This window comes from Canis lupus, chromosome 28 (genome assembly GCF_048164855.1).
Source record: "Canis lupus baileyi chromosome 28, mCanLup2.hap1, whole genome shotgun sequence".
Classification (NCBI taxonomy): domain Eukaryota; kingdom Metazoa; phylum Chordata; class Mammalia; order Carnivora; family Canidae; genus Canis; species Canis lupus.
The window spans coordinates 19,139,990-19,164,997 of NC_132865.1; the positions used below are offsets into that span (position 1 = coordinate 19,139,990).

Genomic DNA, 25,008 nt, shown 5'->3' on the forward strand with positions numbered 1-25,008 from the left:
TGGTTTTGCTGTAAACATACAATAAGTATATAGAAGTCTACCTTGTTTTACAGTTTATATATTTAAGTACACATACACAACAATCACTCATTCAAATGAAATTATTTTAACCACCATGGGAGGGAGATCTGGATAAATTTTTGTTTTCCTTCAAAAGCTATTTGTGCATTTCTCAAGATTGAAAAACGCTGTTCTGTAGTAGAGGGGGTCACATCTCGCTCAGGGTGTGTATGAGAATCAACAAGGGGGGCCTGGCATTTAGCACCAATTTCATATTTTCTTTCTAATAACACCCTTCTTCCTCTCTTTTTTCTCTGCCCTACCCCCAGCTATGGGGTAAGTTGCAAAACAGTCACATATTCTCACTGGACCTCTTAGAATAAGATCACAAACAGGCCCTTATCCCTGCCTCACTCCCCACCATCATCTCTCACTAATATCCTCTCCTTTCTCAGTGAGCCTCAGCATATTGTCCCGTTTCAGTTCCATCTATGTGCCAAGTTCTTTTCTACCTCACAGTTGTTTCCTCTTCTCCAGCTGATCTCCTACGTATTTTCCAGGCTATTTCCTACTCATCCTTCAGAGCTTAGCTTAAATGTCACTTTGTTAAAGAAGCATCTGAGCAGTCTCTGTTGGAATGACGGATGGATGGGTGGGTGGAAGGGGGGTGGGTGGGTGGCTGGGTGGGGAGGCCTTCCCTGACCTTTCATTTCATCTAAATTAAAGTGTCACTTGATATTCCTTTCTAGAGTATTGATTTTTCTTCTATAATACAGCAATTTTCAATGCCATATTGATTTAGGATCTATCCACTCCTCCCACCTTAGTAGACTGTACATTCCATGAGGGCAGCTCACTAATGACTTTATATCCATTAGAAGGTATTCCACTTAGAAGGCATTCACTATATGTATGTATTGAGTACATGAACAAAAGGAAAACCTGAAGATTGCATTCACATCACTAAGTAACTATGAACATTTTAAATTCTTTGAATTAATGGGTTATATAACATGGGACAATCCAAAAAATGATTAAATTTTGAGGAAAATGATAAATTTTGGCCTTTGAGCTGAAACAGCCCATGCATACAGCCAGCCTCCTGAGACTCTAATCAAAGATAAAATATACACTATAATCAGTATGAAAGTGACTATAAAAGCTACAGATTTTTTTCAGTGAAATTCAGTTATTGCTCACACAGAATGGCTCTTAAGATATGTATGATTCAGTAGTCATCAAACCATTTTCTTATAACAGCAGATTTTTTTTCATTTACCTGACATAATGATTTTTAAAAAAATCTAAAAGAGGTAGTCTCAGGATCATTTGAACACATTTTCTTCCTGTGTGTTTAACCCTAAGCCCCTCCTATCTCAACCCTGCTCCAAACCCCCAGGAGGGACAGGAAGAAAAACCAGTTAATCCAGATACCAATAATTAGGAGTGAGCAGGGGGCAGGCCAGTGTGTCCCACTGCCACTGTGCCCAGCTAGTCTAGGACCCCATGAAACTGGCCAGCAGGATAAGGCTATAATTCTAACTGTATGGAAACCTCAGGAACTGGGGCTTGGGATACTTTGCTATGTGGTAACCCTCAGGCCTTCTCAGCTTAGCCCAGACCCTATGCCCTGCTGCTTCTCCAAGATGGATGAAGGGAGACAGGCCTCTCAAGGCCAGGGATTCTGAAAGACAGCATAACTCCCTGAGTCAAAGTTTCAGAGATACTGTTGGGGAAGGAATGGAGACCTTACAAATCCACCAACTGATTTGGCCTAGAGTTATCAGATTTTTGTTAGGGTCTGGATTTCAAGGCCACTCCGTTAATGGCTTGCTTTATTTTGTAAGTATTCACTATCTATTGCATACTTATCCTCAGGAGACATGCTCATATGTAGTACTTTTGGATTTTGCTTTTAAAATGATGAGATTATTCTTAATTATCAAAGCATTCTGAAAGAGAATTTATGCAAGAAAGATGAACCAATATTGAGAACTCTAGTATCAGGCAACATTGAATTTGTTTTATCAATTTATGGACTATAATGGGATATGAAGGGATTACCCTAAAATAAGAATGATGTGAGTAGTAATTAAAAATACAGATTCCTGAGCTCCAACTCAAACCCACTAAATCAGAATTCACCAAGAGAGAGACTTAGACATGTATATATTCCCCCTGGTGACTGTCATGAGGGGAGTTTTAGAAATTACCCTACAAAAATGACTCTTCATCAGAGAAATACAGTAGAATCATGTGTGTCATGGGGCTTCTCTCAAAGATTTTGCTAGAGAAGGGTGGAGCCTAAACAAGCATCTTTTGAAAACGTTTACCAAGGGATTCGTACCTGCACTTTGATGAAATATCAGTCCTGAAGTAACATTTAACATGGATCCGAGGTGTGGAAATAAGACATAATTTAACTTAGGCTCTAACACTGAAGAAGAAAATGATGGAGCATACTTCCTTCTAGAAGGAGCAAACTTTTCAAAGCAGCACACACAGCAGGACTGACACGCCAGTATACAGCTGGAGGTTGCTAAATGTCCACTCTGCCACAGTCAGGCAGACAGTCTATGAATTATTCAATCAGTTGGTGAGTCAGAAATCACTCATGCCATCTGGATTACCCAGACAGTCTTTTTCCATTTGGAACACTGTTTTTGAGGGTCGTAAAATTCATGAAGTCCACTCAGTACTGTACGCGTTACTGCATCATATGCCAACAGGAATATGTGATTCTATTCAATCACACATAAAATATTGATTTTTTTTAAACAACATGCTAAGATGTGAAGATTGATTACAATTTAGTTATCAATAGGTAGTACAATTTCAAGATTCAAAATAAAGCAAATCAAAATGCTCTTCAGGGAGCATTGCCACCCCTCCCTTTAATTTTCTCTGTATCTTTACCGGTTTCTATATACATACAAATAAAGAAAAATACAGCAGGTTACATATACTATTCTGAACCTTGCTTTTTTCCCATTAATAGGTCTTGGGGATTTTTCGTTATCAGTTCATAGAGAACTTCATCATTCTTTTTTAAAGACCATGAAATCTGAATTTCTTAAGATTTTATTTATTCAGAGAGACACAGAGAGGCAGAGACATAAAGGCAGAGAAGCAGGTTCCTTGTGGTGAGCCTGATGTGGGACTCGATCCCAGGACCCCGGGACCACCACCTGAGCCACGCAGGTACCCCTTATATCTGAATTCAATTTTATTACGTTCAGAGTCAGACCTTCATCTTTGTTTGACCATGGCCCACGTGTAATAAGTGTGTATGTGTGTGTATGTATGTGTGCATGTGTATGTTTGTGTGTTTATTTTTAAAAGATCACTGGGTGATCAGTTCACCTGTCAGTGCAGAGCCTCTTAGAAGCAGATGCCAGAACAGAATTAGACATACACGTGAAGGATAAAGGCCAGAGAAAATCGGAGTAGGTGGGGAAAGCCTCTAGGTCACAATACAGGTCTGAAACCCATGAAAGGAAAGAGGGAAGGAAGGAGGCTTGGGTAGAGGAGCCTCAGATTGCAGTGCAGCCCTGGAGAGTTTCAGCCATCAATAGGGAGCACAGGAAATGTCAGCCTGTCATAGGTGATGTTGAGAAGGAACGTCCAGCTCTAGCAATCCCACTGTCCTCCGTTATAAGGTAGGTGAAGCATGGTCTCAGCATGAACACGGCCAGGATCCAAAGGTGCAGCAAACTGAGGCTGCTGACCGATCTCCCTCCTTGCAGCAAGTCCTCTTGAAGGAAGATCTGAGCAGTGGCCGTGGCCACTACCATCTCTCCTTGCGTTGGGAAGGTCATCTTCTCCACGCACATTTGGGGAGCTCTCTTTTTAAGGGAAAGCTTAGAAATGGGAAGTTACTGGGACAAATAGAAGCCCCATCACTGTAGTAGGTCTTGGGGCTGTGAGTGGTTATCCTCTCCCTCTTCTTCTCACCCTTCTTTTTTTTTTTTTTTTTTTTTTTTTTCTTCTCACCCTTCTTAAATCCCCCTTACCCTGAGCTACCACAGCAGCAGCTTTTGGAGGTTTACCTGGTCGTGTGGCCCAAACCCTCATTCCTGGAAGGTCCAAACCTTGGTAATTCATGCCCTTCTCATGCTGAAGCTGTGCATCTACAAGGGGTCTGTGAAGTACCAGGAAGCTCCCAATGGAGCATCTGTGTTCCACACATATTCCCTTCTGTCCCCATTTTATAAAAGCCTTCTCCTGCTAAGAATTTGCAGTTCAACAGGATTTTCATTTTGTCCTCTTACAAGTATTTCCCCACTGGAAGTTCCGTGGGGCCCAGAGTTACACAGAGAGAAAAAGATCATTGGATGTGATGTTGTGTGAGGTCCTCTTGCTTCCACCTCTTAGTTCCTGGAGCCTATGGGTTCTTTTTATGGAGCACATAGTGCTATGTAGAAGCTGATTTAGTGAATATACTGCATTCTGAAGGACACCAATCCATTTTTGCAGATTATTACCAGCAGACTGGAACTTCAGCTGTGCCTTCAGGAGACCAGACCATTCCATGAGGCTGGCTCCTCATGGATAACAGAGGCATGCTGTATGTAGTATGTAAGGCAGCATGTAATAAGCCCTATGGATCCCAAGGTCAGGGCTCACTTTAGGAACTCGTTCATTCTGAAGTAGGTCCCCTGGTCATTCGTGATGCTGTATTAAATTCCATGGCTATGGATCAAGTATCCTGTAAGCTCCTGAGTAGTGGTGATACTGGCTGAGTTCTGTGGGCATGATAGGGAAACCCATACCCAGAATAGGTGTCTACCCCTAGAGAGGATAAACCACTGGCTCTTCCGGGCTAGAAGAGGCCTAATGTATAGTCAACCTGCCACCAAGTACATAACGGTATTCTCAAGAACTAGTCTCTGTTGTTGGCAGGTTGGACATTCAGCAAAAGCAGTTACTAAATTGGCCTTGATAAATTTGAGTCCTTTCTGTTGGGCCCATGTATTACCTCCATCTCTGCTGCCAAGGCCACTAAGTTCACAGGTCCCTTGTTCCAGATCTAGGATGGGTGGCAAGGAAGGATGGCTGACATCAACTGGCTGAGTCCTTTTGTCTGATTGGGTTTTCAGTGCTTCCCTCCGGAAAGCAATGACATGCAACACAAAACTCTATACATTTAGCACCCATTCCCATGTCTCTACCCTAGAACTTCATGTGTCCAATCTTCCAGTCCTCTTCCTTCCAGGCTTTTCACTAGATGTCCAGGCTGTTGGCCATTACCTGGAAATCTATATACATTCCTACCTTATGCCAATTTTTTTCCACACAAAACAGATGACCAGGCTTACCACTCACAACCCTGCCCCTTAGAAAGATTTTCCCCCATCTAGAGACTTTCAAGACCACTCCTGAGTAGAGCCTCCATTCATTTTCAGCTTCATCCACATACTGTGCCTTTCCATCTATAAAGCAAATGCAGGCTTCTCTTCCTTTTTCAGCTGGTTGTGCAGAACCTCAATCCTCCCCCAGGTGAGAGCTAAGGAAGAGGTGCTTAGTGCAACACCAGGGAACATGAGGGACTGGGCAACCAGTTCTGGTAGCTTACTCATGCCCTCTGTTCCCACTCAGACTGATTCTGGATATGCCGTGTCCAACCTACAGTACACTGCTTTGGGTCCTTTTGAATTTGTCTTGGCAGGTTCAACAAGACTGAGCTTATAATGGGAAATTCTAGATGGCTGGTCACTTGGTGTCCTATGGTCAAGCATTCCTTTTCTACCAAGGTCAGGCAGCTTACCAAGCACTGATTCTCAAAAAAGAGACAGTTCCCTTTTGCAGAGAATACAGCCTTGCTTCAGATCCCCCATAGACCTGCATTGTGATTCTTCCGCTGGGGCTTGCCATCATCTCCCTATTGTACCTTTTCTCACCTCTGACACCAAACACCCACAACAAAGGATCTGCTTGATTGTATGGTCCAAGAAGCAGAGTGTTTGCAGCATAGCCGGGGCTTCCTGCAAAACTCTTCCCTGCTCTGAGCCCTCTCAGTGCTGGTAGCTTCTTCCATCCATGTCACTTATCACATAGGCTGCAGCACTTTCTAAGTATGATCTGTGTTGCTTCCGGGACACAAGAGGGCTACCTTTTTTGTAGTAGATCCCACAAGACGCAGCTGGTTGCTTTTTACTTTGGAGAGGGCATTCTGGGCAGAATGCGGCCCTGATGTGAACACCAGAACAGATCTGAAGTTGTGGGAGCCAGAGGCCACCTGCAGAGTACTCTCCTCACAGGATCTCTCTGAGGGGGACCAGAGGGGTGCCCTGCGTGGCCGGCCCCGTGGGGTGTTCCTACTTCTCAGTAAGCTGTACAAAGTGTTTGCCACGTGAAAGTAAAATGCAAGCGATGACAAAAATGCTAGAGCATGTTTAAGGAGAGGACGAGGATCTGAAGCTTCATCTGCAATGCAATCAGCATCTGAAGAATCCAACAAAGCTTCGAGGTGTGCAGGTCGCAGTGAACTGTGGATTGGGCCACCAATATCTGGCAAGGATAGAACACACCCCCATGTCATTCAGTCAAGGGATAACCTTTCCGATTACTGGCTAGAGTTGCAAATCCCATTCCAGAGCTCTTGGAGCCATTCAGTCCCCAGCCGTAACCTACTTTTCTTTTATTGCTAATAATTGATTTTTTCCCCCTCTCCTCCAGCTATCGGGTACTTAGAGGCTATTTACCCCTCCCTTAGTTATGCTTTCAGCAAACTGTGTGCCTCCCTTCTTTATGCAACTCATTTCAAAAAGGTTCACTCATCAATTTTCACAACTTTTAACATCTTAATACCAACGCTCCCATGAGCCCAGGGTGATGTGTGGAAGCGCTGAATAATTGTATTGGACACCTGGGACTAATATTACCTGGCATGTTAACTAACAGGAACCTGAAGAAAAACTTTACAAAAAACCCAACACTTCCAAATACGCTCTTGTATTCCTTCACCACCTCCAACTGGTGCTATTTCCAATACTGAGTTGCCTCAGTATCTTCCTATTTTCAGAATAAATCACTCTTCTGATGCAGCACGAGAGAGAAGCACCCACCATCTTGTGTCACAGGCCTCAGGAGGTCTCCTGTCTCTCACAGTCACAGGTGTGGGTTCCCTTCATTCCCTCCCTCTGTAGGGTGGCTCCTCACGCAAGAAGGTCATCCTGTGTTGATGTCTGGAAGGACAGCCCTTCTACTTTATCCACAAAGCTAACAATATACCCGTGATTCCTACAAACTATCGCAGCCCACAAAACCCCTCTGTCCTCTGAGCTCCTAGGACACTTGGCACTTATTCGCTGCTTGGAGCTGCCTCCCTTGACCCTTTACTATTTGTCCTTTTTTTTAAAAAAAAGATTTTATTTATTTATTCATGAGAGAGAGAGAGAGAGGCAGAGACATAGACAGAAGGAGAAGCAGGCTCCCTGCAAGAAGCCAGATACAGGACTGGATCCCAGACCCCAGGATCACGCCCTGAGCCAAAGGCAGATGTTTAAACCACTGAGCCACTCAGGCATCCCTTATTTTTCTTTTTTCTACCTCCTGCCTCTTTAGAGATGCTTTATACCCTTAGGAGCAAGTTCTGAGCCTTCTACTTCTCTGTGTCTCCACACCTAACCCAGTGATCATATAAGCACGCGCACACAGGCACACATGGACACGCAAACAGGTGCACACATCCACTTTATGTTTTGCTTCAATTACTGGAGTTTCCGCACAGACCTGCAATCCACTCAGTGCCTTCAAGCTTACTGTCTCTTTGAAGTCTCCCTTTAAGCTGTTTTTATCTTTGTCATTGTGAGAACTTTCCTGAAACCCTCTATGAGCCTCATCATTGGACACATATGCTAAGTGCACGTGGAGCCCTGCCCATTAGGAAAAGTAGGCAGAGAGCCACAGGGACAGGTCATGGGAAGAAACCAAAGCACTACCCTTGAGACTTAAAGAAAAGGCTCAGCTGGTGTTTTTATATCTGAATTAGACTATTTCTAAATTAGACTCTTAGCCCCTTAGGGCAGGATTGCCTAGTTGCGTAAGATAAGCCAACAAGTATCCAGCAATTATACAAAATTCTGGTCCCAAGAAGCTAATGCTTAGAACACAAAAGACAGCCTAAAATTAAGGAGACTAGAAAGGGATCAGAAGAAGAACACACAGGGAAGGAGACCGCTGAAGAGGTAGGAGAGCAAGAGGGTGAGCAGAGGTGACAGACATGGGTTTTTCAGAACCTAAGGGAGAGAAGTGCTCACAAGGGTCAAATTCACAGCTGTCACCAGCAGGACAGACACTGAAGAGATGCCATTATATCTGTCAGCCAGGAGGTCCCTACTGGGTACATAAGTTTCACCAGATTAGTGAGGACAGAGCCCAAATTGAGTGGCATGAGAACAAGAGCTAAGATATACGAACATATATGATACATGAATATATACGATACTTGAAATATATATTACACGAATGTAATATGCTTTCGAGGAGGCCAGCGATCTTGAGAAGAACAAACAGAGGACTTGAGGTGAAAGCAGGCACCAAGAAATTAGGGCTGTTTTTATGTGGAGGACATAGAAGCGTGGTTGTTGGATGCAAGAAATTACAGCATATTCAAGTGAGAGAAGGAACTGACCCCCGGAACAAGGAGAGGAAAAAGGATATCCATTATCTTTTCCTCTGGGATGGAGTGGTGGGGAAAGGAAGAACATAAGAACCAATGATAAGTTCCAGAGAGAGGAAAAAGAGGGATGATGCTCCTGAGTTAGCTCTTCTCCTCTTTAGAGAGAAGACAAAGCCTCTGCTCAGTAGGAAAGAGCTGGGCTGCATAGAGTTCAGGTGATAGGCATCCGGAAGTTGCCTGGGAAGAGATCTGCTGTGTGTGTGTGTGTGTGTGTGTGTGTGTGTGTGTGTGTAGGGATTAACGTAAGGCTGGCCCCCAGGGTTTGCTATGGCAAACTGGTAGCTGATGTGACTGCCTCCAGAAGGGGCTTCCTATGAGCAGGGGATGGGAATTGGGGATGGGGCCGGCACCAGTTCACTATAGAAAGCACAGTGTGATAGGGCCGGCAGGCAGGGAAGGGCTAGGACATGTAGCATATGGAAGAAGTAGAGATGGCAAATTGATGGCCTGTTCAGTGACTGGGAAGGCCAGAGAGTGTCAACAAAGAGTAGTACTGTAAACTTCCAGTTTTCAGAGGTGGCCTACATCCTGGTCCTTATAAGGTCCAGGCTGCATCATGACACTGGGAAAGACAATGGGCGGGCAGGATGAATCTCCTCAGGACAATGACAGGAAACAGCGTGCAGGGCAAAGAGGGCATGAGCCACCAGTCCTGGATGAATGGGGGAGTGACCTAGATGGAGACAAGAGTGGACCACCAGTGGAATGAGTGCACCATGCAAGTCTCAAAAAGGAGGCACTACTGAACAGCTGCCAGAGAGAGCAGAAAATCAAGGATTATTTACTTATTGACTAATTTATTTCTAGCTTTTGACCTGCCCCAACTGGCTGCTAAACTAAACATCTTCTCTTGGATGTATTTCTGGATTTTTCTCCTCCTTTAGCGAACCTATCTTCCCACTTCTGTAATTTACTCTTCTTCCTCCATTTCTTTAATACTAGACAGAAGCATTACCATTCATCTGGCCAGCTACTCTTAAAAATAAGAAATAAAAGTCACCTTCACTGCTCTCCATACAGCCTGCTCTCTCTCCATTTGAAAGCTCTCATCCTTGCTCAATAAAGGACAGTATTAAAGAGAACCACCTCTACAGTCAGACTAGGTTTGAATCCCAGCTGGATTGTCTACCTGGAATGATCGTGGGCACATAAACGTCTTAAACCTTATTTTCTTCTTTGTAAAAAGGTTATAATACCACTATTTAATCCCATGGGTTTTTATGAGGTTTAAATGAATTAATGCATGTAAAGCACTGAACACTGAATCTGGAACTCAGGAATTGCCTTCTAAGTTGTCAAAACCATTAATTTTGGAATTAACGGTCTTAATTAATTCTTCCTCTTTCAACATCAAGTTGTCCTCAAAGCTTATAACCATATGTCTTTTGTACTTATTGTGGATAAATTTCTTAAATCTTTATGAATGTTTTATTACAAATGTGCTAGTAATAATTTTGATTGGCTTAACCCAGTAATTTTAATTGTATGAGCTTTTTTACACACCTTGATGCAACACACTTAAGACAATAAACACCCACAGATTAGCTTTTGTCATTTGTAAATTTTTATCAAGAATTTCAATAATTCTAATACTTAAATGAACCGAAGTCACTGAGACATTTTTAAACATGCCTTCATTAGAAAATACTAAATTCTAAGCAAAGCATCCTCATCGAAAGGTTGCTACTAGACATTCACTCTCAACAAGGCTTACGTTTTGTTATGAAATTTTGGAGAATGGAAGCCTAGAATAGCTGAGTTTTGAGCATGGGGAAAAAGAAAGTGCTGGAATGGTTGTCAGCCCCTGGGCTTCAATGGCCTCCCCCACCCCACCTGTCAAACCAACATTCACATTCTCTTCTTACTAATCCCTTCTTAAAGCTAAATTCAACTCCCCCTTATCCAGGGCAAAGGTTCAGAGTAAGAGGGAAAATAAGGACATGACTAACCCTGACTGGTGAATTGCAACATTATTCCACTGCCTACTATCTTCTATGCCATCATCCTCGGCACCTCTTCCTCCTCTTACTTCTCTTTCTCAGTCTTCTCCAACCATTACCACTGAACGTGAAAACTTACATGAATGCAACATTCCATTGTGATGGCAGCAGGTAAGTAGAGGCAGGGCTTGTACGGTTACTATGCCAAAAGTTCTAGAAGCTACCAAAAATTCAATACTAATTTCCTCCATGAAGAGAGCCAATGGCAAACTCAGGTTAGGATTACAATTTCTTAAAATTTACTATCAGATATTTGGTGTATCAGGTATCTTCTTCTTTTAATGAAGATGCCTTCCAAAGAAGACATCTATTATGGATAGCAAGAGACAGATTAAGAGATAAATGGCCCTATCTTTCATGTTTCCCAAATCTCCATATTCTATCTATGATGATGTGCGTGGATCCTTTGTCCTTTGTCCACCCACCACTGGCAGGACTAGACATCCACCACAGAAGCCAACCTACTCTGTGCTAGTTTATTTCAGAAAATCCATCATTTGCATGAGAGCTCACTAGGGAAAGTTCAAAAAAAAAAAAAAAAAAGTTTGCACCGTGCTTGCAAACAAAAACTTAGCCCTGAAATATTCAAATATGGATCCTAACATGTAGGGGTGGAGATTAAAAAAAAAAAGAAGAAGATGATGATGATGATGATGATGATGATGATGATGATGATTGGGACACCTGGGTGGCTCAGTGGTTAAGCGCCTGCCTTCAGCTCAGGGTGTGATCCTGGAGACCCAGAATCGAGTCCCACATCCGGGCTCCCTACATGGAGCCTGCTTCTCCCTCTGCCTATGTCTCTGCCTCTCTCTCTGCCTCTCTCTCGCTGTGTCTCTCATGAATAAATAAATAAAATCTAAAAATAAGTAAATAAAAGAAAGAAAGAAAGAAGAAAAAGGGAAAAGGACAAAGGTTATTTCATGAAAAAAGTTAAAAAAGAGGAAAAAAAGATGCTGGTTTGAGCAACCACACTGTTTTTCACATCAAATAAAACCCCAAAATAAATGGCAATATATCCATCTATGCTAGCTCCTGATCCTGGTATATCCCATAACAGAGAAATGGAATTATGGTTCATCAGCAAAGACCTGGGCCCTCGTTTTCCCAGTGGCCTAAACCAATCCCTAGTCCAGGACAAGATGCTGAGCAAGATGCGTAATTATTTCAGGCCACTAGGGTAAGCGCTATTCCTGGCAACTCTGCAGGCAGTGCCATGGACGAGGGTTTCTAATTCTCTTTGGTGATTTGGTTCTGTGTAAACTGAGATTTTTTCTTTCAGTATTTCAGCCAGATAAGCAGGAAAGGCCAGCTCCAGTCCTGAGATAGAGCCAATGAAGGTCCATTTCATTCCTTTTTTTCTGCACACTTTAGTCTATTTTTCCCCTGCTCCCTACCCTGACACCCTGACATCAGATCATTTTTATCTGATTATCAAATACCTACTGAGACAAACTTTGGCAGCCTCCGCTGCTCCCCCAGTCATCCAAAAGCCTCTCGGCCTGAGGAATATGGTGCACGAATCCTCCGCAAAGCAGTGTCCTCAACAGGCCAACCTCAGACCCCGGGCTATGACCACAGAAAGGTGTCTCCCGTGAGTATTTTGGGGAGACCAATGCTTGGTTTCACCAGAGGCAATACTGATTCCAGTGCCTATTGCCAAATCTCTAATTCTTGGCTCCGCGCTGTACCAGCACATACTCAAGTTACTATCGCACGTAGGAAGGGAAAAACAAATCTTATCATTCCCATTTGGCAGATGGTGAACTAGAGGTTTGCAAGTTTAAAAGAGTTGCCTAAAGTGAATTCAACAGCACAGCGTGGTAGCTTGGAAAACAGCTCAGCTGACACCTGTCCCCAGTTTTTTAGGTCACTGGCTTTTTGTAAGTTTAGAGCAGTGTTTAACTTACCGTATTCCTCCTTGACATCTTCTATTTACTTCGTTAAGCTGTGGATACCAGCGGAGAGGTACCAGGTGTGCATTCCAGACACTTACAGGATATTCACAGACTGAGCCCTCCGCCTGTTGGGTACAGAGGCCCTCCCTGGCTGCAGAATGTCTAAGGTTGTCGGGAGAACAAACACTGGGGGCTCCGATGCGAAAGGAAAGGGCATATACCCCTGCAAAGGCAGATCAGAAAACCCCCTCTTCATTATCGCAAATCAAAAGCTGACCGAGTTAGTTTGTGCTTTTTCGACTTCCATCGCTCTCCCCCCGGATCTTCATTAAATAAATGCAAACACATGTGCTTAGAAATGGGTAGGTGTAAAAGAACATTCTGCACAATTATATCTAGGCTGCCAGCGATTTACATCACATGCATCCATATATCCAGGAGATGTGAATGCACGGTGACAGCTGAGCCTGACAAATGCAACTACACACCGCATGCAGACCAGCCCGCATTCAGGAGTTTTCCCTCAACACACACGTGGTCGCTCTTACAGGAGCTTAACCACGTCGATAAGCCCCAGACAGGGGGCCAGGAGCCCGGCCGCCCGCGGGCCGCCCCCACGCAAGCAGCCGCGCCTCGGGTGCAGGCGGCGGTCCTCGCGCGTCCTGGGCACGCTCGCCCTCCCACCGGCCTCCCACGGGCGAGCACACGCGCGGCCGCCGGGGAGCGCGGGGAGCGCGGGGAGCGCGGGCCCCGGGGCGGGGGCGGGGCGGGGGCGGGGCGGGGGCGGGGCGGGGCCGGGCCTGGGCGCCCGGGGAGGGGACGCGGGGCGGGCGCGGGGCGGCGCCGGGCTCACGTGGGCGGGCGGGCGCCGCTGAAGGTCCGCTCGGGAGCCCGGGCTGTCCTCTCGCGCGCGGCGCTGGCCGGGGCGGCGGCGGGGAAGGCGGCGGCGGCGGCGGCGGAGGAGGAGGCGGCGGCGGAGGAGGCGGAGGCGGCGGAGGAAGGCGGCGGCGGCGGTGGCGGCGGCGGCGGCGAGAGCAGAGGGGAGGACGGGGGCGGCGTCGGACTGGAGCGCAGCGGCGGCGCTTGCTGCCCGGGGCGCTGTCGTGAGCTCGCGCGCCGGGCCCCCAGCCCCGAGCTACACCCTGCCGTGCCCAGCTCTGCCCGCGTCCGTGCCCCCGCGGGGAGCGCGCCGGGGCTGCCCCCCGAATGACGGGCGGAAGGTTCGACTTCGACGATGGCGGCACCTACTGCGGCGGCTGGGAGGAGGGCAAGGCGCACGGGCATGGCATCTGCACGGGGCCCAAGGGCCAGGGCGAGTACTCGGGCTCCTGGTCGCACGGCTTCGAGGTGGCCGGAGGCTACACCTGGCCCAGCGGCAACACCTACCAGGGCTACTGGGCGCAGGGCAAGCGGCACGGGCTGGGGGTGGAGACGAAGGGCAAGTGGATGTACCGGGGGGAGTGGTCGCACGGTTTCAAGGGGCGCTACGGGGTCCGGCAGAGCCTGTGCACCCCCGCTCGCTACGAGGGTACCTGGAGTAACGGGCTGCAGGACGGGTACGGCGTGGAGACCTACGGGGACGGAGGTGAGCGGCGTCGCAGGCGGCTCGGCTGCCCGCGGGCTGGTGCGGGGGGCTCTGCCCGGGCCGCGGGGAGGCGGGGAGGCGGGGAGGCCGGGAGGCGCACGTGTCCGGAAACCCGCCAAAACACCTGGGGGAGCCTCCCCCGGCCCCCCACCCCCCGACGCCCCGCGCCGGCGTGCAGAGGCGGCCAGAGCGCGCGCGGGGAGGGGAGGGGGGGTCTGACCCGGTTCTTGGAACGGGCCGCGTGTGCGCCCCCGGGGGAGCGAGGCGTGAGTGCACCTGGCCCGCGCCCGCGCTGCGCTGCGCTGCCGCCGGGTGGGCTGGGCGGCAGGAGGACGCTGTCACTTGAGCCCGTCACATTACGTTCCTGATCCCTCCCTCTCCCGGCCGGGTTTGAAAACGCCTCTCCCGGGGAGTTAGAGCGAACGCCCGGGGCTCGGGAGGCTGGCGGCCGGGGCTGACCGCTCCCCGGATTGGTTTCACGTGGAGTCGTATTTCGCTTCTGGTCCTCTAGTAGCCTAAAGATAGAAGCCAGAACCCCATAACTAGGATGTAGGGGAATTGTACCTTATTTGGAGCGCATTTGGGAACCTCCTAGCCATGGAGGTGGAGCGGCCACCTGATGCAGGTGGGGCTCACAGACTGAGGGCTTTTCCCTTCCCGGTTTCCATTCGGTTCCCCAAAGTAGTGGTTTTTCCATCCAAAGAACGGTAGTCGCTGTTGATCTGGAGATCTTTGGGCAAGTTACTGGGGAAATGTCTTAGAAGTGAACAACGAAGTCTACGTTTTAAGAAATATTCTCGAAAGATGACATTCCTACAGTTGCTAAGCCAGCAGCCACCGTGGAATCACCCAGTTGCACTACGGTCTATGCCCTCGACCTGGCTAGCTATAAACAAACTTCACTTCATATTTAACAATGTTGCAAAATAAATTGTGTATGTGATAGGGCAGGGTTCCTTTTTTTGTTGTTTTTAATTAGGAAAAGTAGCCATTATTGAAACAGGTGTCAAAACCTGATGAATGTACTTGCGTAATAAGCAGAGAAGGATGAATGGCTTATGGTTTGGCAAAATACATTTTTCTGATTATAAACATAATCATAGCTGAAAAGAGTTAGGGAAGGCAGTGTCAACTTTTGTCATTACACAGCTCGGAGTGGAAGGGTATTAAAAAGATCCAATAAAAGTTTCTCCAGCCCACTGCAACCTCAGGCCACTACTTCTACAGAAGCTTATACAATTTATATACACTTCACTTAATCAGAACACTCGGGCTATATTTCTTTTTTTTTTTTTTTTTAATTTATTTATTTATGATAGTCACACAGAGAGAGAGAGAGAGAGGCAGAGACATAGGCAGAGGGAGAAGCAGGCTCCATGCACTGGGAGCCCAACGTGGGATTCGATCCCGGGTCTCCAGGATCACGCCCTGGGCCAAAGGCAGGCGCCAAACCGCTGCGCCACCCAGGGATCCCTCGGGCTATATTTCAAATGCAAAATGGTAGGATTTGATAAAAAGGACATCATTTCGTTCTATGGTATAAATAGAGGATATGATTCTCATGGATTAAAAGGTGGGGGGAAAAAACTTCCTCTAATCCTTTTATATGGGCTACAGGAGTCTTGAGTCTCACAGTAGTTAATTAGGGCCCTTAAATGTTCTGAATGGGCATATAGTGCCTTGGCTGACAGCCCTATAAATATGTTAGCTTGTTACTGGATTTTATTAGAGGCCCTAGGTCTGTAATATAACTAAATTCCATGCGCAAAAGTAGAATGCAAAATTTCTCTTTTAAATGTGCATATTACAACTTCTTAAGACTGAGGATCGTTCTCTTCAGTTTGGGAAAGTTAAAAATAAGTCATAAATAATAAAGTCTTCTTTTAGAGTTACTACTTACTAAACAAAATCTCTTGGTTCTAGAGGATTCGTTACACTTGACAAATTATATTTGCACTTAGCAAAATAGTTTATATATAATATACATATTATATATATATATATATATATGGCACAATAAAGATCCTCTATGTATGTGTTCTAGAAGCTCAAATAAGTGACCAGGATGACTTTATGGATAATCTGCCTTCTGATGTAAAACTAAATTTAAAAAAATTTTTAAATTTTTGGCATCACCATGGAACTGTGGTTTTCCTTTTCTACCAACTACCAAAAAAAAAAAAAAATCAAATATGCTACCAATTAGGAAGGGAAAAAAAAAAAAAAAAAACCTTGAATGTCTTCTCTGTGCTAGTTGATTTTCTGCTTTCTTTCAGATGCCACTCCATTTAATTCAAAAGTCCCTAAAGTGGGGAGGTCTAAGTAGAAGTATATTGCTATAACTTATTTTATATAAGGTTTAGCCAAAATAGGAAATACCACCTTCCCTATTCTTACTTAAGAATTCGTTTATTTTTGTCTCTGTGCTACCACAGGTCCATCCCTGGGCACTCTCTGTCAAATTTAGGGAAAATCTGATTCCATGTATTTTGTGACAACATTAAACTAGATGACTAAGGAAGTATTAATTCCAGGTGAAGAGTATCACCTGACTTATTAATGATTGTGTGTGAAGTGTTGCCAAAACTGTCTGAATATTAAGAATAAATTAGTACCATACTAATGAAATCCTAATCTAGGTGCCCAGAATTTTTTGCATAAAGTCTAATCTGCTCTACCTCATTTTTTTCACCAGTCATAAAACTATTGAAAATATCTAGGAAGACACATTGCTTTATTAACTATGTGCATACTTGCATATACCCATTCATAGCACATAAATATAAGTTTGGCATAGCACAGTCTACATTTGACTGGAACTCATTCTGAACTGGATGCCTTCCACTACAAGATTGTGTAGTTAAGATGGCTATATCTAGAAAACCAGCTCCCAGATGAAAAAAAATCATAGAACATAATTTAAGACAAAACCTGTAAAAATAATTTTTACACTTGTGAAAGATACATCTTTGAGGAATGGAAAGGAACTAATTAGAACTTAAGTTGGACAGCAGGGAGAAGGTTGGAACCCACCTGCTTCATAAAAAAAATAGAAGCCCTTTTTTTTTTCTAAGTTCATTGACTAAACCTATTTTAAATTTCAGATGAACTACTAACAGTTTGACTGTAAATTGGTTTTTAGCAATCCAATGGAGGAGGTCTTCCATATACTGTGATTTAACAAAATAGCATAGGAACGTGGCCAATGCTGTTGTCCCTACCCCCTTCCCTGTTTGACAGTTAAGCAGAGACCTAAGCTTTCTAATTACTGCTGTTGCCTTAGACTGCTTGGATTTTCAAACACCACTTATTTGGAAATTGTAAATATTCGTCTTATTTTTGGAGATACCAGTTTAAGGAAACTACTTGTTAATTTTCCCTCACTGTTCATCATTTACTAAGATGGTATGGTTGCATTTTCAAAGTATAAAACATATCAAATAGCACCATTGGAAACTGTCCTTGCAAAAAACAAGGGTTTTTTTTTTCAGTACACGTTTTTTTAAGTCAGGTTGTAGAACTTTTATCTTAGAACTTCTATTTTATCTAGGCAAAGGGAAAATCAGAGTTGAAATTTCCTAATTTAATTCCCTTCCCTGTTAAGGTGGTGGTTATTTGGAAATGACTAATATTCAGTAGGAACCTTCTTAGCCTGGGATATTGTATATGACTATCTTATCCTTTGGGGTTTAGTCCTTTTGAGAATGCTATCGCCTACCTACCTCCTCAGTAGTTCATAAATGTCAGATTAAGACTTGTACGTTTACCCAGAATAGGACATCCATAGTACCAGACCTACTTAGAATTTCATTGTTGTCTTGCTGTTGTCTGCTTATCGGACCTCTATCAGACTAAACAGAGAATGTAGTCTTGAAATTTGTCAAAACTTTTGATTTTGGAGCTATTACACTTTTAAATGCAGTGAAATAATCAGCCCCTATTAACACAATGATATGAAACCACTAGCATATATAGCTCAATATTTAAAAAGTAAATGGAAATCTGTATGTGGCAATATAAAATGAAAAGTGACTACAAGGTATATCAATATAATCAGATACTGAAAGAGGTCAAGACAGACTCTAACCATGATTTATTTTTTTATGATATTGTGAGTTACTCTGAATAATACAGAAATAATTATATCTTAAAATTTCCATAGAGCTTCTTCTGGAGGATACTATAATTTAAAATGTGCCTTTAATTAAAGGAAATTGCCTTGACTTTGAAAAGAAAATTCTAAGTTCCCTAATTTTACTCTTTTCCTAAGTTCCCTAATTTTAATACTCAGTTTTTCCATGCGATTATTTAAAAAGCCACACCAGCTAATTTGTTTAATAGAAAATTTAGCTAATTTATTTAATAGAAAAACATACTAAGCACAAATGCTTTAGATTAGAAATTATCCTATTCCTAGAAAGACATAATATTCATTGAAAAAGCGATCTGGTGTCAACAGAGTTTTAAGGGACATTGTCAAACACACGTTTGCTCTGAGATGTGAATTCTATACTATTAAGAGTGGAAGTTTTATTCTGGCCTTATCTCAGTTTTTCTAGAGGTAAATAGTATATTCTTTTGAGCCACCAAAGCTGTTTACTATAAAGTCATCAAACACTTAGAGACCACAGGACACATAGAGCCATGAGACTGGAAATTTTATGTTTGCTTAGGAGGTAACCCCTGCCCTCAGAGTGCTTCTAGTCTACAACGTGTTTCAATATGTAGTGGCAGGGACTAGGGAAATCCATGAAGAAAATGGCCAGGAGAAAGCAGAACTTTGGCAAGTAGTAGAGGACAAATCTTAAACCAGTTCACCAGGAAGTACAAAATAAATTGCCCATTTTTTTTTCATAATGGTTCACATATCCTCTTTGTCAAATCACTCTTAGCTCCAAAAATTTCTCCCAAATCTAAATAAAAGCCTAAATATTAAACTATTTTCCCTACCCTAAAAAAAAAAGAAATGGTGAACATGAAAGAAAATGTAAAATAATTTGGCCACTGTCCCGAGTATTCAGATCACTAATAACTTACGTCTTTGAGCTTATTGGACTGTTATAATGACAGACCTGGCGTTTTTAAAGGTTTTTGGCTAAAGGAATAAAATGAGAATCAAATTCACAGACAGAACTCATTTTCATCTTCTGTGACACTGCCTTCCCATGGTGGAGGAGGAGAATAATAATTTCGGGGAGAAAAGTCGTTTTCTGAGGATCATTCCCTTCGAAATGAGAAAGTAGTGGTTTCCAATGAAACACTCGTATAGATTTTGAAAGGAAAAGCGAAGTTCCCAGGCTATTGGAAAAAGCTATTAAAATGCTATGACATTAAGACCGTAGACCCGAAAAATAAAAAATAAAATAAAAATTTAAAAGACCATAGACGCGAAGCTACAGGGCGGGAATTCACAAACGGGTGAGCAGTGGCGCTGGGAGCTGCCCGGGTTGGAAGCGTGCGGGGTTTGGCCGCGGGCCGCCTGAAGCCCAGGTGCTTGCAGGTGAGCTGCGGGCCGCCTGCGGTGCGCGCGCCCGGGTCCTTGCAGGTGTGCTGCGGGTCACCTGCGGTGCGCGCGCCCGGGTGCTTGCAGGTGAGCTGCGGGCCGCCCGCGGTGCGCGCGCCCGGGTGCTTGCAGGTGAGCTGCGGGCCGCCCGCGGTGCGCGCGCCCGGGTGCTTGCAGGTGTGCTGCGGGTCGCCTGCGGTGCGCGCGCCCGGGTGCTTGCAGGTGAGCTGCGCGCGCCTCACGCTGTGCTTTCTCTCGAAGGTACCTACCAGGGCCAGTGGGCCGGCGGCATGCGGCATGGCTACGGCGTGCGCCAGAGCGTGCCCTACGGCATGGCCACGGTGATCCGCTCGCCGCTGCGCACCTCCATGGCCTCGCTGCGCAGCGAGCAGAGCAACGGCAGCGTGTTGCACGACGCGGCGGCCGCCTCCGACAGCCCCGCCGGCACCCGCGGCGGCTTCGTGCTCAACTTCCACGCCGACGCCGAGCTCGCGGGCAAGAAGAAGGGCGGCCTCTTTCGAAGGGGCTCCCTCCTGGGGAGCATGAAGCTCCGCAAGTCCGAATCCAAGTCCTCCATCTCCAGCAAGCGCAGCTCGGTCCGCAGCGACGCGGCCATGAGCAGAATCAGTTCCAGCGACGCCAACTCCACCATCAGCTTCGGCGACGTCGACTGCGATTTCTGCCCCGTGGAGGACCACGTGGACGCCACCACCACGGAGACCTACATGGGCGAGTGGAAGAGCGACAAGCGCAGCGGCTTCGGCATCAGCGAGCGCTCCAACGGCATGAAGTACGAAGGCGAGTGGGCGAATAACAAGAGGCACGGGTACGGCTGCACCGTGTTTCCTGACGGCTCCAAGGAAGAGGGGAAATACAAAAATAATATTCTGGTCCGGGGAATAAGGAAGCAGCTTATACCAATACGAAATACAAAAACTAGGGAGAAGGTGGACCGAGCGATCGAAGGCGCGCAAAGGGCAGCTGCCATGGCCAGAACCAAAGTGGAAATTGCAAATTCGAGGTATGTCACTTGCAGGCTGGGTGGTCGCGGCTGGTCCTTCAGAAGAGTGGGCTGCCCCATACTAGGTTTGTCTTTGTGTCGGCGACCTCACCAGGTAGCCTCTACAACTGCCAGAACCACAGCTAGAAGCTGGTTAAGTCCAGCGGAATGAGTCCGAAACCTACCTGCACTGTCCTGAAACGTGATTATCACAAAAGGCCCAAGGCACGTGGAGATGCCCTTCCTGTTACAGATTGCTTCCCTGATACTTAACGTCAGGTCGCTCAGACCCTGTGCACACTTTCAGGGGTGCTTTATTTATCATTTTTTGTTTTTTATTTGAGAAGGCGTCAAAGTCTATATGGCAGAAATGCAGTTATAAGACCACATCTTGCATGCATTCTTTAAAACTCCCATCCAACTTAAGAAGGGCGCTTGTTATGGTGAGCCCTGGGTGTGGTATATGTGATGAATCACTGCCTTCTACTCCAGAAACCAATATTGCACTGTGTGTTAACTACCTAAAATTTAAGTTAAAAAAAAAAAATAGATAATAAAAAAATAAATATCACTGCAAAAAAAAAAGAAAAAATAGAGCCCATCTATATGGGAATGGCAGAGGGACTAAGGCTCATGCAAGTCACCGCATTCTGTGCAGGAATGATTAGATCACTGGTGTATTAAAAGGAAAGGGGGGGGGAACCTGACATGGACAGATGGGACTGTCAGCGTGCCAAAGTTGGAAGAAAGTAGAGCAGTAGAGAAGGGATGGAGTGAGTAGGAGAAAGCGGTGAATTATAGATTGAGAAGTGGGGTGCATGTGGGCATAGAAGGACTATGTGCTTGAAGTTTTACCATTAATAGCTGGGTTCACGGATCCAGCAAGAGGGATGGAGAACTCTAGCGGGAATAGAATTGTCCTATTCAATTCAAAAAAAGGATGGTTATAAATGGAAAATATTATTTTTAGGCTTATTTACATGGCCACTGACTGGCCACAGTTTTGTATGACTTGAGGCATTTATCTTCTTGTTTCAGTAATATTTTCTCATAGAAGTAAAGCTTCCTTTTGAAGCCACAAGATATGAGCATGTCTTCAGATTTTTATTCTTAGCATTGAATTAATGAACCCTCTTTTGGTTTGGTTGAGCCATATGAAATTACTGATATTTGGACCTTTTAATGATCAAAATTGCAAAAATGGCAATTTCATGTGGTTCAATGGAATACTTTCAGACTTCTGAAGTTGCTTTTAAAACTATTTTATGGCTACTATTTATTTCTTAGTGTCTGAAGCTCTACTTGGTCTTGTTTTTGCATTATATTGAGATATGCAGGGTTTCCATCTTTATCCCAAACTCATCCTGTTTTAAAGTTAATGTTGCTTGTTGATCAGCACAGACTTTCAGGAAGTTACATTACTTGCTTTTCAGTTTGCTTATAGATGGGATACTTGATACATCTAATCTTACTGGTTCCCCTGGCCCTCAGCTACCTTGGGTTATGCCCTGGCCTATAATTTTAAATGGACTCCTGGATGCTCCCCTTTGTTTTCACCTTACAACCTAGTGATCTAGTAGAGGCAGTTCGATCTTGGCAGATGGAAAGTACACCTGTGCAGGACGATCTAACATGATTTTCTTACACTTGCTTTGATTATTGACTTTTATCGTTAGTTTAAATTGGAGAAATCTACATAATGAAAGGGAAATACTTGTAACACAAGGATCTCCGATTATACGAGGATCATAAAACTCTTACCCAAGTCCTAGCCACATTAACCCTGTTGAAAATCTTTTGGGGATAGTAGTCATGTAGTTTGAGAATACTATATTACATAGTTTATAATCAACAATTTAGCCAGTTAACTATTTCATAAAAATTTCACTTAGCTATTTTGAAAATACGCCATTCATTATACTAAGTGAAATAAGCCAGTCACAGGACAATTGTGATTCCACTTAAGTGAGGTGTCTAAAATGGTCAAACTCCTAGAAACAGAGAATAAAATGGTGGTTGCCAGAGGCTGGAGGGAGGGGGGAAATGGGGAGCTGTTGTTCAACAGCTATAAAGTTATAAATTTGTTAAGAGGGTAAGTCTCCTATTAAGTGTTCTAACCACAGTAAGGAAATATATGTATGCTATTCAGATGACACAAGAGACAAAATACTCCATTAACCTTTTACATCTTACATCCACATATATTACTCCTCTTTCCAGATTCCTTGCTCTTTTTTTTTTAAGATTTTATTTATTTATTTATTTATTTATTTATTTATTTATTTATTTATTTGAGAGAGAGCACAAACAGTAGGAAGGGTGGCGGGAGATGGAGAAGCACGCTCCCCACTGAGCAGGGAGCCCGATGTGGGGTTGGATCCTCAACCAACTGAACCACCTAGGGGCCCCAATTCCTTGCTTTAATAAATGCTTCAGGTACAGAGTTTTGTCACTGATTTTTGTAGAAAGTAGCTAAAGGACTGACATTCCCCTTCAGTCAGTAGCTCTGAGTTTAAAATTCTACATTCTTTTAAAAACTTTTTTGGGGTGCCTGGGTGGCTCAGTTGGTTGTCTGACTCTTGATTTCAGCTCACGTCATGATCTCAAAGTCATACGATTGAGCCCCCTGTCGCATGGGGCTCCATACTCAAGAGGGAGTCTGCTTGGGATTCTCTCTCTCCCTCTTACCCTGTGTGCTCATGTGCACACACGTACTTGTGTTCTCTCTCTCTCTCTCTCTCTCTCATAAATCTCTAAAATAATAAATGATTGAGTAAAACTTAAAAAAAAAAAAGAAAAAGCTTGTTTGAAGGTTTTGGAACTTGCTGGCTGAGGGAAGGCCTTCTTGCTATGTGTCACAAACCATAGTTTTTTTTTTTTTTTAAGATGTATTTATTTATTTATGATAGAGAATGGCAAAGACACAGGCAGAGGGAGAAGCAGGCTCCATGCAGGAAGCCTGACGTGGGACTCGATCCCGGGACTCCAGGATCGCACCCTGGGCCAAAGGCAGGAGCTAAACTGCTGAGCCACCCAGGGATCCCCTAAACCATAGCTCTTTATAATGCTTGACTATCTGCTCAGTCCTTTCTGGACCCCTCCAGTAGTTACTATTAATGTTTTGGTTTTAAAAAATATCAAAAGTTTAAGAACGTAGGTGACACTCTCCCACTGGGCCTCCTCCAGTAATGGCAAAGTAACAACCAGAAAGTGAGGCTCCTGGCAGCTGCAGCTCTCAAAATGGCTCGCTGGCCATTAGCAACAGAGGGAGATGGTAACACTTACTGAGCACCTCAGTTCGCCATCCAGATAATGCTAATCACTATTCTATTGCTGTTATTTCTTAGCCCCTTTTTGTTTAAGTCTCAGGAAAATGGATCCATTTTTGTGCCATCACTCCATATCATCTTGAAGCAAAGTCTCAAGTTAGCCTTGAGAGAAAATAATGGTATCCACCTTCGGGGAAACCACCTTTGGCCCGGAGATTCAAGAAGGTCTGTGGACCTTTTCTTTGCTTCTTCGTGGAGGGAGTGGTGTGTCTCTGCAGGAAACGCATGGGAGACTCATTTCAGAAGGCGTATTATGGGGTCTCTGTTTAATTCTTATCAGTAAGGGAATGTGAGGATCATCTAACAGTTAGTGGAAATAATGCAGCAGATAGAGAATTCTCAGATACTGATAGTTTACTAGAAAGTTAGCACATAAAAGAGTGAAAACTCCAAGGGAGACTAATAATTTGCTGACTCCTATAACTTTTATTCAGGTTTCTGTTCTGATCTAAAAAGTACTGTGTCTATAAGAGGTAACAAAATGTTGTCTTCCCTTCCTATCTTGGTCCTGTGGGTTAAAAATCATGTGGAATTGAGAAAATGTCTCAATCTTGTTTTTAAAGAAATGTCCAAGAGGTAGGAGAGCAACTCTGAATATTTCAGGTTCCTCACATTCACAGGCAGAGACCACAGCTCTGCCCAAGATCACCCCATTCTTCCTGTTGTTTCAATTACAGCTCTCACTTGATCGCTCTTACTCCATGTAACTTTTGTCTCTGGTCATTGCTTATGAGATGTTCAAAAAACTGTTCCTTGAGAAAGATGTCTTAAGGAAGAATTTTAGGGTGAGGCGTTTGGCTGAGATAGCAAATAAGTGGCCCTGAGAGAACCACACTTTGTGGAAAAGGACAGATAATCTAGAAAAGGATGTAGACCAAAGAAGAGCTTTGTAGACTCTGAGCCCCAGAGGACATGATCATCCTGCTAAAGAATGGAAGATATCTGGTGACAGGGATGGGAGAGACCAATTGAGAACCACAGGCATTTGTTTGTACTGACTTTGTTGCATC

At 44.5% G+C, this 25,008-nt stretch overlaps 1 protein-coding gene and 1 long non-coding RNA gene across 6 annotated transcripts in view; one reads left to right on the plus strand and one right to left on the minus strand.

Moving 5' to 3' along the window:
* Positions 1–3,989: 3,989 nt before the first annotated feature.
* LOC140619970 (uncharacterized) lies at positions 3,990–13,526 on the minus strand. The gene is made up of 3 exons (XR_012019729.1): positions 13,435–13,526; positions 12,594–12,804; positions 3,990–6,510 (listed from the first exon to the last, which is right to left on the minus strand). It is a non-coding gene; the product is annotated as an uncharacterized lncRNA (long non-coding RNA).
* Positions 13,527–13,641: 115 nt separating this feature from the next.
* JPH1 (junctophilin 1) overlaps positions 13,642–25,008 on the plus strand; it is an 83,963-nt gene continuing 72,596 nt past the window's right edge. For 3 of the 5 annotated variants that reach the window (XM_072804182.1, XM_072804184.1, XM_072804186.1), the window contains exons 1-2: positions 13,642–14,166; positions 19,931–20,690. In XM_072804182.1, coding sequence (XP_072660283.1) covers positions 13,788–14,166; positions 19,931–20,690 — 1,139 coding nt within the window. In that variant the 5' untranslated portion in view covers positions 13,642–13,787. The remainder of the gene's footprint in view (positions 14,167–19,930; positions 20,691–25,008) is intronic. The other 2 variants (XM_072804183.1, XM_072804185.1) reach the window with 1 other exon arrangement.